Raw genomic sequence first — 19,639 nt, 5'->3', positions numbered from 1 at the left:
ATTGTATTGTACCTTCGTGGGCTTCGAGACCTCTCCCTTTTCTCTCTGCTGCTTTCTTTTTCTTCCTTATCCCTCTTATCTTTGTCTTCATCTTGCTTTTTCATAGATGCCAATTTTTCTTGTTCAATCTGCAAAGATCATGTTTCCCAAGTAAAATAGCTGAGTACTTGAGATCAACAAGCAAATTAAAGAAAACTTTGCACATCTGACAAACACCAATGGTATAACTGCTGATGAGCCCTTGCTTTTCAATAAGACTCTTCTTTCTTCATCCATTACAGGCACACATTAAGATTGGTACTAAATAAATACTTGCTGAAAATTAACCCCTAAACTAAAGGAAGTGGATGTTCTTAAAAGTTAATTAAAAAAAAACCTTTTACATTCATGCTTTTTTTATTTTGTAACATACACTGCCTATATGAAGAGCCTGTACTTATCTTTTATACTGTTTTTTTTTTTTGTTTTTTTTTTTTTAATCTAACTGGACTCAGAAAATGACATTCTAAACTCAGCGTTCAGGTTGGAAAGGAACAAATGCATAAACAAAACTGAATATTCAAATACATTACTGCAAAGCAAAACAACGCGCTGATTTTAGCTGGGTCATTTAATATTTAAAGTGTTTCAGCAATCTGGACACTACCCTCTCAAATCAACAGTACAAAAAAGAAAAGACTATTACCTGTCTCTGCTTTATTTCTTCTTTCTTCAGTTCTAGGAAAGCAGAAGGAATTCCAGCGATGTTTTCTTGTGCACTTAAGAGTAGGGGCCATAGTTCTCCCATAAATTCTCTAGCATTTTTTCCATTCAAAAACCCAGTCAGATTGATTTGCATCATTTTGGAATCTGGATTCTGCAAAAAGACATGACAGGAAGAGAAACAGGTTACTTCAAAACCAACCAACCAATCAACCTAAAACTCATTTAAATTAGTATTTTTTAAGTCTACCATAGGGGCTTAGTTACATATATAGTCTTTATTATTTAAAAAAGTTTTCCCTAGTAGTTTCTCAGCAATATAATCTCTAGAAGATTACCAAATTCTCTCCCTCTACCAAAGCATCAGAGCAGCCTGTTTACTCTTTTGTGGATTTCGTAAGTATTTTTAGACTATGTGGCTGTTAGTGGGCCTTAAATTTATTAACTTAAAACAAACAAACAAACAAAACAAAACAAAAGAAACAACCATCATGGAACATCCACAAATTCTTGCACTTACTACTAACAAGGAAAGCACTTGCCTAAGAATTTTTCCCTAATGAGAAATAGAAAAAGGACATAAACTGTTCACTTCTCTAACGCTGTAAATAGCTATGAAATATCTACTATTCAATTATGAAAACTAACAAGTTATGCATGCACTCTGTAACTTTGAAAAATAAGATGAAAGACTGACTTCTACATAAGGGAAATCTATTATAACAAATGCCTCAAATTCTCAACTGTCCACAAAGAACTAAGAGGTCAAGATTTCTCAAAAATAACCGGGTTTTTAAATGCTAAATCTGTTGGTCAAGCAACAAGGTCCATATAACAAGCACAGCTCAAGAGCACAAAGCAAGTACAGATTCCAGTTGTCTTCAGTTTCTTCTTGGAACCTTGGGGGTTTGGAATCGCCAAGTCCCCTGTAGAGAAAGATGTTCCCTTGGCTTGCTTCCGACTCCCTACTGCAACTCAACCACCTTGAGTTTAATGTTATATCATTTATCTAAATTGCAAAAGATGAACAAGCAACAATGAGTACACAACCACAAAAAAAGATTGTTTAAAAAAGTTCTAAACTTTAATCTCATGCTCACTACAAGGGGAATACTACCAGATACTTAGGTTTTAAAAATTCGCGAAAATACAAGTCAGTAAAGCATTTCTCCAATAAAATCTATCTTTAATCATCACTTAAATGTTTTCCCATGTTCCTTGTTTTCTAAATAAAATGTATACATTTTAAAGGAAGTGCTTTCTTAAAATTAAATAATCTTTAAAAATATTCAAAACAAAGTATAATACCAAATTATTTTAAAAAGTAGAAATACCTTATCAGTTGAAATGCCAACTGTTCTGCCAAAACACAAGGGTGAACTCTTTGAGAAAAGAATTAATGTAAAAGTAAATTCACATTGGTATATTTGCCAAAAAGTTCAAATGATATATCTTACTGGCCTTGGGGTTGTTGTGGCAAATAGCAAACTACCTTATAATAAAAAAAATTTTAAATACCTATCCTAGCACCTCATTATCTCACATATGAAGGAAAGAACAATTATATTACTGGTTCTAACAATGCTGCCCAATTCAGTCTGAAGTTTAACTATAATGTAAACAAAAATCCTTTGCCTATATAATTGATGACTAGCTGACATGCAGCTACAACTAGACTTTAGCTCCTTGAATATTTTAAAAACAATATTCTTTCAAATCAGAATTGCCCCTCATGCTTCACATAAACGTCCATCTTATAATAGTATTTTTAAAGAGCAGTGTATAGATTTACCCAATTGCTCTTTCCTGTCTGTGTTTTTTGTTGTTGTTGATGTTCGGCCACTTTACACAACTCACCTCCAAACACACACTGCATCATCAAGGGAGTTGGGTCAGAGCGACATTGGGACACTCACTCTGCTGTGACCTAATAAGGTGATGGTGCTATACTTCAGACGCAAGGAATAACTTCCATTTTGGTTCAGGCCTTTTAAATCATAAATCACATTATCATTAGAAAATTGCTGTCAAAGTAACTTAACATGTAACAGCAAAATTACAAACAATAAGTTTGATTTTTCACCTGTGTAGCTTTCAAAACTATGTACCTTCACTAAACTTCCAGCCTTAATAGTTGTTTACAAAGTGAATTCTTTTCACAACAAACATTGTTAAATAACCTTCCTATCCACAGAAAAATTCAGTTTTCATAGATACACAAAATTGTCATATATGCAGAAATAAGAGCCATTTGCATATTATTACCTTCACTTCCAGCTGGTTGAATATAAACTCAATCACAACATCATCTTCAAACCCAAGGATTTCCGTTACTCGTTTTGTTATCCAGGGCTTTATAACCTCCAGATTTACTTTGCTCATATCCACCTGATAAAACATGCAAGCAATTATTGAATAGAGTACAACTTCACGACCCTAGAAAAGCTCCCTAAGAGTTTTATCTAACAAAGTTCGTTTCAGCTGATGACTTTTTATGCTTAGCATGGTACAGTTTGGCACATTCTTATTTGGTGGTACTATTCTCATATTGCTGCTAAAAAGCGGAAAGTGTCTAATTATGTTTTCTTTGGCATTCATATTACAGTATATCTCCAAAACAACCCAAAAATGTTTGCGTGAACTATGCTATACAGGTGCAAAACAGTTTTAGCCAGAAAAGTACCTTTTTTTCTAGGCATTCTGCAAATTTCAGCTGCTTCAGTAGCTTCTTCTGTTTGTTGCTGAACCGATTATCCTGTTCTGCACTTGTTCCCTGCAAGAAGAGAAACACATTTTAATCAATAGTTTAAAGTTAAGTTTCTGCTTTTTTATCAGCTAATGATGGTTTATGACCATTACAGTAAAAATTGGGTAATCAAAGCCCTGGCTGGGTAGCTCAATTGGTCAGAACATCATCCTAATATACTAAGGTTTCAAGTTCGATCATACAAAACTCAACTAATGCATACATAAGTGGGACAACAAATAGATGGTTTTCTCTCTCTCCCTTCCTCTCTCTATAAAATCAATAAAAGAAAATTAAAAATAGGGTAATGAAGTAAATAGAAACACTATAGCCAATACTTGTAGGTGTAGAATGCATGGTTTTTTCCCAATGTAGCATTCTGTAAACAATGACTGTATTTAAAAATTATGAAATACATGCTCACTGTTAAGTCAAAACACAGCAGTACATAACACCCCCACAACCAAGTTAAGTTTGATGTATGTGTTTTTATACCTTTGTGTATGCTAAGACACTTAAGGCGTTTTTTGTTTAAATAAAAACACTGAAAAACTACTATGCTTAATATATACTTTCAAACATGTTTTCTCTTCTGGAAACGTGTTTCCAAAATATTAAGGCAATGTGTGTAAACAGGAGGAAAAGGGAAGAAGAGAACACCCTAGGCCCATGTTGTGTTAGTTTCCCACAATTTTAAAAATTTGGAATGCATGAAAAAATACAGGCTTACCTCTAAAAATTAATTTCAGCAAAGAATATGGAAAAATGAATTTACAAATACTACATTAGACCATCAAGTGATTACTAATTAATCTGCATTTTGTCGTTCCTACTGGTCCAATTAGGTACAGAAAAACTGCTCATGTGACATGAAACCTGATTGGTTCATGAAGTTGGCCACTATCCCTTGAAAAGTTATCAAGAAAATTTTGTTTGGAAAGGTAAAATACCTGGATTAGAATCGCAACTCTGCCAATACTTAAGCCACATAACCTCAAAGCAAAATCCTTAACCTTTCTGAGGACATTTCCTTACAGGGCTGTGTATATCAAAAATATAGATAAAGTAACTGGCATGTGGCAGAAGTTCAGCAAATAAAAGCTATCATTTCTACCTTAACTGAAAAATTCAGTGTATTAGCTGATTGGTAGTGTACTAAAAATAATAACTGCCCTAAAATCTTTTAACTCAGAGCTTAAATCTAGTCAGCTCCTCCAAGAAACTGTAGGCAGTATAAAAAACCTGCACCCATTCCTTTCAGATTTTTACCAACACCAAAAGTGAACTTCCATTTTTACATTGATCAACCACCTTGTTCTTTTTCTACTGAAACTCCTTTCCATGGGAAATAAAAATACCAGAAGAACAAGCTCTTGTTTTAAAATATTACATTTGGACCACAGAAAATATTTACTACACAGTACTTTGATGGAAATTGCAAAACGGAGAGCTCATCAGCAGTGTGAAAATTTGATAAGCTCTCTCAGTTGAAACTATCGTTACATAAACAGTATGTTTGCATAACCTAAAAACAGTCAAATAACTGGCTGTTTTAAGTCAAACGCATGGAATAATGTTGTAACTTTTGATGAAAAAGCAGCACATTAAAAGCCGAGTAAAGAATTTCCACAATAGCTCTGGAATATCAACAGATATCCTGCCCTGGCGGGGTAGCTCCGTTGGTTAGAGCATCCCCTGGATACACCAAGGTGGCGGGTTTGTTTGATCCCGGGGCAGGGCACACACAAGAATCAACCAATGAGTGCATCAATACGTGGAACTGCAAATCAATGTTTCTCTCTTAAAAAATAAAAAGCTATCGATCAATAAAATCTTTTAAAAGAGGTATCTTAATAATTAAGTCCCAGTCTCCCCCTTCTTCTAGCTTCTCCTTTAAAAACACAAACTGCGTATTAGATGGAATGGAAAGAGCCAACCTACATTACACAAAGTACAAATTTTGATTCAGATCACCCGATCTCTACAAGGTCCGCTCTGCACTAAAAGCATCTGCAAGCTCTAATCCTATTAGGGTCACTTCCCACCTACCCAGATCTCACTGGGCGGTCATTTCCTACAGGGGTGGATCACTGGGACGAACGGGCTCCAGCACGAGTCTGATCAAGTCTAGGCCCAGAGGACCAACTAGACTCTAGTTACTAGAGCGAGGTAAACGGGGATCCCCCCCTGCAGGTGGTGGGCGCTCAGCTCGGGCAGAGGCTGGCTAAGAGGCACCTTTCCCCGCGGACTTCAGGAGTAAAACAAACGGGAGGAGGGAGCGAGCGGGAAGGAGAGAAGTCAATCTACCTCACGCCCCTGCTTCCCTCACACACGCGCATCCTTTTTGTTGTACCCTCAGGCCTCAGATTCAAACGTCCTAACTACACATTATCTTGAGTTCCCCTCCCAGAAGGGATATCAAATTGGGCGGGAGCTCCAGCGAACTCTGACCCGGCGCTTTTGCGAAGGATTAGGAATGGGTGGGGGCGGGGGGGGGGTCGGGGCCTTTTTCTTGGGAGGACGCTCAACGCTGTTTACTGTCTTCCCTAACACGCTCTCCTGGGCGGTACCCCCCAAACTATACTCCTCAGGATCCTCCCGCCGACAGTCACCTCAGGGCTTCCCTCCGGCCTCCCTCTAAAGACTTCCTCCTCGCGGCTCCACTAGGCCCCAGAACCTGGCGGCGCGCGTGGCTCAGCCTGCAGGCCCCGCCAGACAGGCCGGCGTTGAGGTACCGCACCGGCCCATTCCCGCCGCCATTTTCCGGCGACCGTCGCCGCCGCGTAGGGGGGATGATCCCGAAGGAGGAGACTGCGCAGGGGCGCACCGGTCTCCGCCGCAAAGCAGGCGGGGAGCGTCCGCTGACACAGAGGCTCCTCAGAACCTTCGATGCCTCCCCTCGCTGAGCACCCCGCCCCGAGTTTAGGCCTCCTGCCGAGCCTTCCCTACAAGGCCCTCAGCTCACCCCAGATCCCCGCGCTACTACTTACGCGGAAGAACCCCGCGTCCATCTTGCTGCCTCGCTCGGAGATCGCTCCCTATCCCAAGGTGCACCGCGCCGCCGCGACGGAGGGCGGGACCAGCAGGGAAAGCCGAGCGCCGGGACGCAGTGCGCACCGCCCCGCTCGCTCCTTCAGCCGACACGAGGCCGCGCCTGCTCAGTGCGGGGAGCGCCCGCCAAGCATGCGCAGGCGCACCCAGGAGGCGGGCTACTGTGGCCTCCTCAGCAGCCAGTCCGGGAGAGAGCCTCGCGACCGCAACCAATGGGAGCATGGGAGGGAGTCGTTGGGTCGCAAGGCTCTGCAAATCCTTTTGTGGCGCGCGATCAGCCTTGTTCGCGTAGTGTGACTTGACCCATCCTTCCACCCGTAGTGTGAGAGGCCTCCCACCCAGGGAGCTTCAGAGAGTGATTGAAGAGAAGCGTTCTTACCTCAGAGTGACGCTAGGAAGAGGCGGCCGGTATGCAGAAGAGGACCCTGCGGCCCCCCCCCGTCAGTACAAAAGTTGTCATTGTTTCGTTTTACGAGTTGGCCAGTTATAAAGATCGGTTCTAAAGTGTAATCGAGCTCTGTAGTACAATGAAACCTGCGCTCTGGCCCAGTTTCACGGGCTTACGCCTGTCGCCACACAAGTCCGGTTTTTGGAAGGAGCTGGAAATGTCCGTTAGATGAGTTTCGGTTTCAACTGCCGGGAACCACGCCAACGGGCAGGGAGCTGATGAGAGGGCCGTGGCCTTGGGGGCTGCTTGTCGGGCAGGGCTCAGACGGAGCCAGCGGGCATCCACGTTGTCCGCCACCTCAGTGCCCACCCTGCGCAGCTCGGCCTCCTCGGCGCCCCGCTCTGGCTGTGAGGGCCTTAAGCCGTGGGTGCGTTTTGCCGGGGTTCCACCAAGCTCTGGGGGAAAAGCACGTGTCCCTTCTCTGGCCATCTTTTGTAAAGGATAGCTTCCCCACACAGACACGCGCCTTCCTTCCCTGCTTTTTCCTCACGGCACTTGCCACCTCTGAAAATATTGATATGTATTTGTGCACTCTCCCGGCTTTAAGACCAACCATGTCCGGACGACTCTCATTAATCCCCAGCTCTGACTTCTCTCCCGGACTTCAAGTCCGTATAGGCCATCCTGCCTGACATTTCCACTTAGGTAGGTAAGCACACAATAGGACCGGGAACTGAACTGATTCCAAGCCCTCTCCCTCCACTCACCTCCCCTTCCCCCCGCACCGCAGCCCACCTCCGCGTCCCAAAGCCTTCTCTGCCGAAGTGGATGACAGTTGCTTTCCTCCAGGACATAGCTTTGGTGTTACAGGGATCCCTCACTTATCCGGGGTATTACGTTCTAGACACCCCCTTCCCCCAGAATAGGTGAAAATCCGCGAAGTAGGAACCTTACAATTATTTTAGCATTTACATATATTTTAAGGCTTTATAAACCCTTCCCACACACTTGTATACCGTTCCCAGCCCCTTATTAACCTTTCCCACTCCCTTATTAACTTTTTCCACACTTTTATAAACACTACTTATGTTCTTAAATACATTCTACACTCTTAAATCTATGGAACTTTAACAACATACGTATACAGTACCGCGATATAGCGAAAAATCCGCGATGAGTAATTATAATATTTTTTAAAATCCCGCGATACAGTGAGGCTGTGATAAGTGAACCGCGGTATGGCGAGGGACTCCTGCATTCTTGACTCTTACGCTTACATCTCACTTCCAAACCATCAAGAAACCCACTCTGGGATTGAGCGTGGGCCTGCGAGCCAAGTGTCGCTGGTTCGATTCCCAGGCAGGGCACGTGACTAGATTGCACGTCAGGTCCCCAGTTGGGGGCGCAAGTGAGAGGCAACCGCACAGTGATGTTTCCCTCTCTTTCTCCTTTCCCCTCTCTCTAAAAATAAACAAACAAACAAATAAATTATTAAAAAAGAAAAAAGAAACCCACTCTGCTCTTCAAGGCACCACCATCTTTTGCCTGAACTTCAGCACTGGACTCTTGTCACTAAGCATCTTATTCTAAATGCAGCAAAGCGATCCTATTAGAAAACCTTAGACATGTCACTCTTAACCTCAAAGTCTTCTGATAGCTCCTCATTTTCTCAGGGCAAAAGCCAAAATACTACCTGATACAACCCCCGCCCCCAACACTGTTGACTGCTTGAACTTCTTAAACTTGCTTCTTTCTCAAAACCTTTCTGTTGGTCATAAGTTCTGCCTGTAATACTCTACCCCCAGGTATCTGCTTGGCAAATTTCAAGTTTTTACTCAAATGTCATCTACTTAATGAGGTCTATCCTGGGTGCCCCATTGGAAATTGCTCACACACCCTCTCTGTACCCCCTGATGCCCTTAATCTACTCTTATTTTTTTTCACAGCATTTTCACCTAATATTTGTTTACCTATTTTTAATGTTTGTTTATTGTCTATTCCCTATACTAGAATATTATGTCCCTAAAGTTAGGACTTTTTGTCTTTTTTTCTGATGTGTCCCTGGCACGCAGAACAGTGTCTGGCACATAGTATAGGCTCAATAAAGTTTGCTGACTGAATGAAAGCTTTGTCAGAGGATCAAAGATGTTCTGTTTCCACAGAACAAGCTACTTGACCAGGTGGAATTATGAAACCACCATGCCCCACATCTCACTGGCTGGTCTCTATGGTTCTGATTAATCATTCTCTTATGTCCTTCCTCCACTGTCTCTGTTCTTCTGCTGGGTTTCCTTGCGGTTCTATCATTGACCCTTTCCTGTTTTCCCTTGACAAAGGTGACCTATCTGTTCTGTATGGTTTCAATTACTATTTCATCTCCCAGATCTATATATCTCAGGCACAGGTCTACCGTAGACCTATATTTAACTTCCTGCTGACATTCACTTGGATTATTCCTGTAGGCACCTCAAACTCAACATGTCTCAAACTGAATTCAAATTCCTCCACTTGCCTCACCCTCTGTTTACCCGTTCTCATTGCATGAGCCACCTCTCTCGTGTCATTTATTCCTCTTTCTTCCTCAAAATCTACAACCACCAAATCTTTCCTTCTTGCCTCTTTAACACTTAATACCTTGTAAGTATGTCAACTTTCTTCTAACCCCATTGCCTCTAATTTAGGCAAAACTGATTATTGTCTGAATCATTGCAACAACCTGTTAACAACTTTCCCTACCTTCTGGGTTGATATCTCCACCTTATATCCAGAGTGATTATCTAAGAAAATAATCCTTTTACTCCCCAATTTAAAACCTTTCAGTGGTTCTCCACTGTCATCCAGATGAAGCCAAAACTAGTTGCTTTAACTGGTTGCATAAACTAGCCCTTTATGTCTGTTTATTGCTTCCTTCTCCAGACTTATCACATGGGCCAATACTCTCCCTTTCCCTATCTCTTTTTTCCCCACTTAAATAGATACTTCATTTTTTATTGTATTTTCCCCATCTCTCACTTCTAAACTGCAGCCACACTGAACTACAGTACTAGTTAATTTTGAAAACATTAGATTTTGAAAGTCAGTTATTTGTATATTGGTAAGCCTAAAGTGATTAAAAGGTGACAAATGTCATCTTCTCAGGCAAGCCTTTTTTGACCAGCCTTCTAAAAATAGCAGATACCCTTTCCCCCTCACTTCACCCTACCTTGCTCTATTTTTCTTCATAGTACTTAAAAGTACCTGACACTGTTATCTGTTGTGTTTATATACTTACTGTCTTTGCATTTATCTTAAAAAAAAAAAAAAAAAAGAAAAAAGGAACAATACTTTATGAGGGCAAGAACCTGGTTCATCCTGTTCACCATTAAAGCCTTAAGGTCTAGAACAGAATCTAGCATATTTTTGGGGTTCAATAAATACTTGCCGAATGAATGTAGAAGAGTTTAAGGCTCAGCCACCAAAGGCAATCCTATTAGTGAGTCTGTTCTTTGAAATGTTATAACCACTGATTCTAGCAAGAAGAATCCACATTGCAAAATCTGCCGAGGCAGCTGCTTTTCTTTCACAAGCTCAAGTCTCTCCCTTGTCTCTCCTGAAGAAATGCAAGCCCAAGGAGGACCCGCAGCAAACAACGCAAACACCTCAGCTCAGTCTTTATGTCTTTAATGTAGTGAGAAAGTGAATCAGGAGATTCACTGCTTTTTAAGAGGTCATTTCTAGTGTTGTTTCTTGTTCCCAAGTTGAGTAAAAGCCTACTAGTTCTCCTATACTTTTCTTGCCCTGATTGATTGATTGATTTCACTCATTTATTCACATTCAGCACTTATGCGAGAGCGATCACCTAAAATGTAACTCATAACCACGCCACTTTTCCGTTCACAGCCCTCCATTGACTTTTCACTTCACCCGGAGGAAAAATCCAAGGCCTTACAGTGGCCGCCTCTGTCTCTACGTGATCTGTTCATCAATCCCCAGCATCTCTGACCTCATCTCCAACTTCTCTGCCTGTTACTCACTCTACTTCAGCCACACTGGCCTTGCTATCTGAAACTCTCTCAATCCCCGCAGCTCTTATCTCGGAGAGCCACAGAGCTCACTCCCTCACTTCCTTCAGTTCTTTATGCAGATGTCATCATTTCAGTGAGGTCTCTTCTGGCCACCCTACCTAAAATTGTAAGCCCTGTACGCCCAACTGCTATTCCTGACTTCATTTTTCTTCCCAGAGCTTACCACCATCTAACATACTTTACACTTAGTTTCATATTTAGTATCTATGTCCCCTCACTAGAATGTAAGCTCAAAGAGGGCAGGGATTTTTGTCTCTTTGGTCCACTGTTGTATTCCCCAGAGCCTAGAACAGTGCCTGCTATAAAGGCATTCATAAACATTTGCTGAATGAGAGAAAATTAGTAATCACTCTAGGTTGGCATCAAGAACATCCACTCATCTTCCAGCTACTTTTACCCAAAGCCAGAGGCTTTGGGGTCTCTAGTTCTGTCTCGTAGGTAAGAGTTTAATTTTCAGGGAGCCATTATATTAAGATTTGGGGACTCCCAGAGGTACTATTCTCCCTTTTTGCTTTTTTGTTTGTATTTTTAATTTATTCTTTAATTTTTGTGTCCTTTTTGGGCACCATTTAAAAAAAAAATTGCCTTATCTCCAGAGAGAATGTTATGATCTCTTCAAAAAGAAAGATAAATCAAATCCGGCTTTACCTACATTAAACCCTTTCCCTGGTTAATGGTAAAAAATATCTTGTAGCCATGATATATTTATTTATTGTGCATTTATTGTAGTTTGATATATAGAACTACTGAAATAAATTTGTTTCCTAGTTTAAAAAAGAAAAAGGAAAGAAAAAGAAAAATCTGCTGAAACAGATAAGCCTTCTCCTGCAGGTGCAATGAAGAACCACTTGTAAGTGAAAGGTATCTGCAGACACCATCTCCTGCTCACATTGACACTGTGAAGATCAAAATAGGCCTTAAATCCAAGAAGCAATCCCCCCAAAGCCACTGGTGACTCTTTGCTGGGTCTTATCTTTTAAGTCCTCAAATTCTGAGCCTCAAAAGATAATAATAGGCACAGCCCTGGTCGGGTTGCTCAGTTGGTTGGAGCACTGTCCTGTGCACCAAAATGTTGTGGGTTTGATCCCCAGTCAAGGCACATACCTAGGTTGTGGGTTCAGTCCCGGGTCGGAGCACGTATAGAAGGCAATTGATAAATGTTTCACTTTCTTTCTATCTGTCTCTCTCCCTTCCTCTCTCTCTAAAATCAATAAACATATCCTTGGGTGAGGATTAAAAAAAAGAACAGGCACACAACCTTGATGCTGATCCTCTAGGCGCAGACTCAAAAGATTTCTTCAGTTAATCAACCACTTTCCCTTCTTGCTTGTTGACCGCTATGATGGTATAGGTGTTTCACCTATTGCCTGTTCCCTCAGAATCATTCCTACTGAAAATATAACATCCCAAAGGTAGGTACAGTTTTCGTAATTTTCTCATCACTTTCAACTTTAGCTATCATACCCACTTTTGATTCTGTCATTTGCCCCATCCTATTAGCTCTTCTTTTGTGTTTCCTTTATAAAATGGGATTAAGAGCCTTTGTGAAATACCTTAAAAACTAAGCACAAATTTACCAAACTAGCTATGGACTAAAGTAATTCAATACTTTAGATAAAGCTGATTCATTTTTCCCTGGAAGGTGTCTTTGAGTACATCAGTAACTGTATGAGTTATTTATTACTTAATAGCAAATTGCTCCCAAAATTTATTAACTTAAAACAATAAACATCTCATACCATTTCTGTGCAATAGGAATCTAGAGTGGCTTATTTGGGCAGTTCTGTCTCAAGGTATTTCAAGAGGATGTAATCAAGATATCAGCCTAGACTACAGTCAGCTGGAACTGGAGATCTGTTTTTAAGGCTCACTCACATGGCTGTTGGCAAGAGGCCTCAGTTCCTTGCCACGTTGACCTCTGTAGGGCTGCTTGGGTGTCACCATGACATGGCAACCAGCTTCCTCCAGAGCAAATGATCCAAAAGAGAGCAAGACAGAAGCCACAACATCTTTTATCACCTGACCTCAGAAGTCATACACCATTGTTTCCACACCACCCTATTGGTTACACACTTTGCTCCTGTTCCGTGTTGGAAGGGACTACACAATTGTGTGAATTTAATGGCTGAGGATCATTGGGGGTCATCTTGGAGACTGGCTACCACACTATGTGTAACTGAAAAGATATAAGTATAGGAGCTTGTATGCTTCCATGTTTAAAGGGACTATTCTTTCTCCCTTCTTAGGCCCTTTGCACATATTCTGTCCCCTTGGTCTGGACCCACGGTCTCCTTCAGCTCTTCCTTTGCCCATTCCACCTTGCCTACCTACCCTCGATCCTTTAACTGGCCATCTCTGATTCTTTCTTCAGGGTTTAGTTTAGATGTGACTTCTTCCAGGAAGCATTTCTGGTTAGTGGGACTCAGTATTTATCATCTGATTATGTGTTAGAAAGTTACTGAGTCCCCAAATCATTAAGCTCAGACCTCCCAAAACAGAAGCCCTATATTCCACTTATGTTCTCATAGTGTATTTTCCGCTATATTCTAATTTTATATATACATATATATATATTCATCTCTACTTCTGTCCTCCACAAGAAAAATTCTTTGAAGATAGAAACTATGTCTTTCTCTTTTATTTCTACTCAGTATCCAAACCAGAGTTTGGCAAATAGTTCTAAGTAGATGTGCAGAAAATACACATTTTTGTTAAAAACAATATTCTGCCAAAGCTTAAGATTTCCATCATAGAATAAATTTTTGGAATATAAGAATAAACTTGTATTAAGAACATATGAAACTTTAACAACAGGCATGAGTATAACTATAATTTTATTAAAAGTTTTAGTAATCTATTTAAGTCTGGTTTTATAGTTCAGGAATAATTGTTTCTTCACATTAGAGGGTTTCTGCAGTCACCATTCTTCACATTTTTTATAACAGATGCTTTATGACGCCTAAATTTCTCAAGACTTTCTCCATATTTACTTCATTGTTGATGATAACAGCATGACACTTTTATGTACTATTTTTTCAATCTATAAATAATCAGATTCACTATGAAGTTAACTATATAAAGGCCAGAAATATCTTGGCAATAAAGGAAAATAAAAGCTTAGTTGAATTTGTCATTAATATATCAAGCTGTCAATCTATAAGATTTCTTGTTGTTTCTGCATATGTAAATATCACCATGTAAGATGCAAGTAGCAATCTGGGATTTTCCAAATCTCATACTCTCCTAGCCTAATAACAAATCACTAGATGGCGCTCTACACCGTCAGTATAACCTACCTCTTTGACCAGGACTTGTTACTAGACCTAAGGAAACTATCACTAATTGCTCATAGCCAATCGTATACAGCAAGGGTGTGAATAACACCACCCACACGGAAACCATTGACAGAACTGGGAGGAAACCCCCCCACATTTTAAAGTATGTTTTATTGATTATGTTGTTAAAGTTGTCCCAATTTTTCCCTTTTGCCTCCCTCTGCCTGGTACCCCCTTCCCTCCAGCAATCCCCCCTCCCTTAGTTCATGTCCACACGTTGTGCGTGTAAGTTAATTGGCTTCACCCTTTCCTATACTGTTCTTAACATCCGCCTGTATATTTTGTCCCTACCAATTTTGCTTTTTGATCCCTGCACCATTTTCCCATTTTCTCCCCTTTCCCCTTCCCAGCTGATAACCCTTGGAACGATCTCCCTACCTGTGATTCTGTTCCTGTTCTGGTTGTTTGCTCAGTTTATTTTTGTTTCTGTTTTATTTTTTAGATTCAGTTGTTGATAGTTGTGAGTTTGTTGTCATCTTAATAGTTCGTAGTTTTGATTTTCTTCTTTTTCTTAAATAAGTCTCTTTAACATTTCATGTAATAGTGGTTTTATGATGATGAATTCCTTTAGCTTTACCTTGTCTGGGAAGCACTTCATCTGCCCTTCCATTCTAAATGATAGCTTTGCTGGATAGACTAATCTTGGTTTTAGGTCCTTGCTTTTCATCTATTTGAATACTTCTTGCCAGCCCCTTCTTGCCTGAAGTTTCTTTTGAGAAATCAGCTAATAGCCTCATGGGAACTCCTTTGTAGGTAACTCTCTATTTTCCCTTGCTGTTTTTTTTTTTTTTAAGTATATTTATTGACTATGCTGTTACAGTTGCCCCAATTTCTTTTCTCTTTGCTCCCCTCTGTCCAGTAACCCCCTTCCCTCCAGCAACCCCATCCCCCTTAGTTCACATCCATGGATTGTGTATATAAGTTCTTTGGCTTCACCCTTTCCTATATTATTCTTAATTTCCCCCTGTCTATTTTGTACCAACTAATTATGCTTCTTAATTTGTGCACCATTTCTTCCCCTTCCCCCTCCCAGCTGATAATCCTCCAAATGAGCTCCATATCTATGATTCTGTTCCTATTCTGGTTATGCTTAGTTGGATTTTGTTTTTATTTTTTAGATTCAGTTGTTGATAGTTATGAATTCATTGTCATTTTAATGTTCATAGTTTTGATCTTCTTTTTCTTAAATAAGTCCCTTTAACATTTCATATAATAATGGCTTGGTGATGATGAACTCTTTTAGCTTTACCTTGTCTGGGGAGCACTTCATCTGCCCTTCCATTCTAAATGATAGCTTTGCTAGATAGGGTAATCTTGTAGGTCCTTGCTTCTCATTAGTTTGAGTACTTCTTGCCAGCCCCTTCTTGCCTGCAAAGTTTCTTTTGAAAAATCAGCTGATAGTCTTATAGGCACCCCTTTGTAGGTAACTGTCTTCTTTTCTCTTGCTGCTTTTAAGATTCTCTCTTTATCTTTAACCTTTGGCATTATGTTCAAGCTGTTAAGTGGATGCGAAACAATTCACTGTACATCTTAGACACTCTGTAGTTTTGACACCCAGGAGTTGTCATTTTTTCCTAGAGACCACCTTTTCATTTCCCCTGAACATTTAAGAGATTTTCAAATGTAGAACTTATGTCAAGCTTTTGCACTCTATTGCCCGACACACACCTGGGCTGTTCTTCCTGCTTCACCCCAAATTCCTCCAAATGGTGAGTCCGCAAGCCAGATTATTAAAATGCAGATTCTTGGACTCCATCCCCAGAATTCTAATCTCTGTAGAATGCAGGAGTCTGCATTTAAGTAAGTAGCCCCAGGAAATTCTAATAGGGAACTCACTTTTGTAAACACTTGATTTTTTACTAAGACTCTCAGATCTGATTCCTAAAGCCAGAATCTTCTGCTTTAGACTCGGAGGACAATTTATGTTCCTTTTACCGGTTTTCCCTGGTAAATCTTTGCAAACCTCCATGATAGAAAGCCAATGTTTATCACATTTCCCAGAAGCTCCTTCTCCAGATAGTCCACCCTACCCAAGCTTCCTCTTCTTAGAGTCCACTGCCAACCTGAGCCATGAAAGCCTTATCTTGCAAACCTCAGAGTTAAGAATGGGGGCTCAGAAGAAAAGAAAAGAAGGAAGGAAGGAAGGAAAGAAGGGAAAAAAAAAGGAAAGAAGAAAGAAAAGAATGGGACCCTCACAGTTGCAGACCACCACTAAATACTTCTATTCAGCTACAATCCCTAAAGCTTTAGGCAGTCTGGTGTTTGTCCAACAAAGACCCTTGCTACCTATGGGAAATGTAAGAGGTGAGGATCAGAATGAATGAAGTGGTCCCAAATTTGACCCACCAGAAGCCCCAGCTACCTCTGAGGTTGTTGTCCTGGTAAGGCAGGGTTACCTGCTGATTCTTCAGGAACTAGATTACTATCTTTTAAAGGTTTGGGCATCAGTCCAAGTTCTTCAAGACGTGGTGTCTCAGGACTGAACTTCACGTGACAGTCTTGTTTCCGGGAAAACCCAAGGCAGCCCTCAGTGATTTCAACAGCAATATATTTTTGGCAGTGGAGAGGAGGTTAAGAGTTCAGGGTTGCCTTGAAGCCCAAGGTTATTTCTCTTTGATTATAAATCCATCTTAACACCAACATGATTCCAGTATGTCTGAACTTCTAAGAATATTCTGAACCTTGGCAGATGATTTTCTGTGATCACTCTGGTCTGAACTGAAGGCAAAGCACCTTTTTTCCCTAATGAGTACTTGTGAATCCAGTCTTGTGTATTGTGTCTGCCATAAACATCTGAACTGAGAGAGATCATCTTCTGGGAAAGGGAAATGTTTTGGGTTCTGATTCATGAAAACTGGGTGGGAAAGGAGAGTAGAGTCTCACATTTAGATGTCTTGGGTTGTTATTGAGGATTACTAAAGAAAATTAAAATTTTTTATTTTTTAAAATATTTTATTTATTTAGAGAGAGGGGAAGGGAGGGAGAAAGAGAGGGAGAGAAACATCGACATGCAGAGATATATCAATCAGTTGCCTCTCACACGCCCCCAACTGGGTACCTGGCATGTGCCCTGACTGGGAATCAAACCAGTGACCTTTCTGTTCACAGGCCAGTGCTCAACCCACTGAGCCACACCAGCCAGGGCAGAAAGTCAGATTTTACAGATAATTTAGTTTCTAGCATGTGTCAGTTCTACTGTAATCTTGTTAAAAAGGAGAAGGCTTTTAGTAGGACAAATTTTTAAAATGCTCTATTATGGAAAAGAGAAAATGTATAATCATTGTTATAACAAATAGAAAAAGAAAAAAATGGCTGGTTTAGGGCTACTAGACTCTTGATAGAAGACTCGACTCTCAGATAAAAGTCAGTTGGTAAGGTCAATAGCTAGTTTCTCATAATGTCTTAATCCCATTAAAATTCATCATAAAATTGCCTAAGCATTTTCTCAGGAATTCTATTTATTTTCCTAGATTCTTCTAGGAAATTATACCTCACAAAAACATTTTTCCCCAGATCAGCTTTGGGACAATTTTTCTTTCACCATGATTAAACGAGGTACATACAAAGTGCTGTAGAAATGTTTGAGGAGGGAAGGGTGGGGAGGGAGAGAGAGAGGAGACTAAGTTTTTAGAAGGCACATTTCTCTCCTTTTAAGTCTTAAATCTTGTTAAGAAAAACTATCCAAAATTTAGAAATGGGCAAAAAGAATTATTGCATTTCCTTTCAATGTTTTGGGTCATTGCCTAGGAGGCCCTATCAGTGATTATCCAATTCTTTAGAAAAGAGTACTTTTATAGATATTAATTGATAGAAAACAGAGCAATGCAAGTGACCTTTGTCCAATAGCGATGCAAAAGAGTTTTAGCTAGTGGAAAAGATAACCTCAAAGATTTCAGTTTTATTGCCCTTTGGACATTAAATTGTTTTTCTTTTTCTTTTTTTCTGATTTTTAGTCTTTTATGCTTTCTTTTGGGGTGATCTTTATTGGTCTGTTTTGTTTGTTTATATATTTATTTTTAGAGAGAGAGGAAAGGAGAAAGAGAGGGAGGGAAACATCACTGTGTGGTTGCCTCTCACTCGCGCCCCCAACTGGGAACCTGACGTGCAACCTAGTCATGTGCCCTGACTGGGAATGTTCACTGATCACTTTCTTGATCATATCCAACATAATGTTAATCACATCCAAAGCACTTTTGATTGCAGATGCTGTATTTTCAGCCTTGGGATTTCCATTTGGTTCTTCTTTTAAAGTTTAAAATCTCTCCTAAAATTTTCCATCTCTTCAGCCACTATGTACAACTTCTCCTGTAAATCATAATGTAGATCATTAACACATTTATTGGTATTATATTAAATTCTTTGCTAATTCTAATGTTTGGGTCATTTGCAGGTCTCTTACTATTGACTGATCTTTCTCTTCATTATGATGGGGGACTCAAATGTTGAAAAATTTTAGTTTCAGGTAACAGCTAATAAGCTCAGTAATCAATGTATGTAAAAAGCTATTGTTTCAAGGACTGAAGGAATGACCCACCCTGACTCCAGGAGGCCATAAGCAGTCCCACCTCTGTGCCTCAGGAGGACGGCGAGCGATCAGGACGGTATCTGAGCCATTGGCCTCCAGGGTGACCACCACCCAAGGCACAAGGACCACCGCCCAGGGCACAAAGACCACCGCTCAGGGCACAAGGACCACCGCCCGGGGCACAGATGAAAGAATGCTGCAGCTTTTATCCGATTAACCTTTTCCCTGAATTCCAAACCCCTTACCTACACTTTTCTTCTTATAAAAAGGGCCCGTTTATAATGGAATGTAAGAGTCTGTTAGGGTACAAGCCCACCATCTTCTCAGATCGCCGACCATCTAAATAAAGCACCCTTAAAGATTCAATCCCTGCCTCTGCTTATTGGGTCTGGTAGATGACAGGCAGCATGAACACCAGCTTTTCCAGTTTCAATTACAGGTCACAGTTTCCTGTGTTGTTGAGGTATAATAATTTTATGACATACTGGACATTGTGTATGATATGTCATAGAAACTGGGTTCTCTTCTCTTCTTCTGAAGAACGCTGAGTTTTATTCCACCAGTGCCCTTCATCCACTTCTACAAGCCCTTCCCACATCCATTCTGTCCCCACCCACATTGTTCCCAAGCCTCCAGACAACACTTTTGAAGAATCTTACTGTGAGGAAAAAGCAGAGGTGGGCGGCGACTGAAGCAGGCTGTGCGGTCAATATGTTTTTGTTTGTTTTAAATGTGAGACAAATTACATAAATTAAATGGAGTGTCTCTGGTGGAGAAGAAAAGTTCGAGTGGGGATTCAGGGTGAGGTGGAAAAAATAATTATTGAAC

The 19,639-nt window shown here is 40.5% G+C and overlaps 1 protein-coding gene across 6 annotated transcripts in view; it reads right to left on the bottom strand.

The window, feature by feature from the left end:
* Window positions 1–6,520, bottom strand: part of SRRM1 (serine and arginine repetitive matrix 1) — a 32,100-nt gene extending 25,580 nt beyond the window's left edge. For 5 of the 6 annotated variants that reach the window (XM_090268801.1, XM_090268804.1, XM_090268802.1 and 2 more), the window contains exons 1-5: window positions 6,439–6,520; window positions 3,386–3,475; window positions 2,968–3,090; window positions 686–856; window positions 13–128 (exon numbers count right to left, since the gene is read on the bottom strand). In XM_090268801.1, the coding sequence (XP_090124927.1) occupies window positions 13–128; window positions 686–856; window positions 2,968–3,090; window positions 3,386–3,475; window positions 6,439–6,459 (521 nt within the window). In that variant the 5' untranslated portion in view covers window positions 6,460–6,520. Of the gene's footprint in view, window positions 1–12; window positions 129–685; window positions 857–2,559; window positions 2,690–2,967; window positions 3,091–3,385; window positions 3,476–6,438 lie in introns of those variants that run through there. The other variant, XM_090268806.1, reaches the window with a different exon arrangement.
* Window positions 6,521–19,639: the final 13,119 nt, after the last annotated feature.

This window comes from Furipterus horrens, unplaced genomic scaffold (assembly GCF_987537825.1).
Source record: "Furipterus horrens unplaced genomic scaffold, mFurHor1.1.pri manual_scaffold_3, whole genome shotgun sequence".
Lineage (NCBI taxonomy): Eukaryota > Metazoa > Chordata > Mammalia > Chiroptera > Furipteridae > Furipterus > Furipterus horrens.
This window is presented reverse-complemented; position numbering and strand designations above follow the sequence as displayed.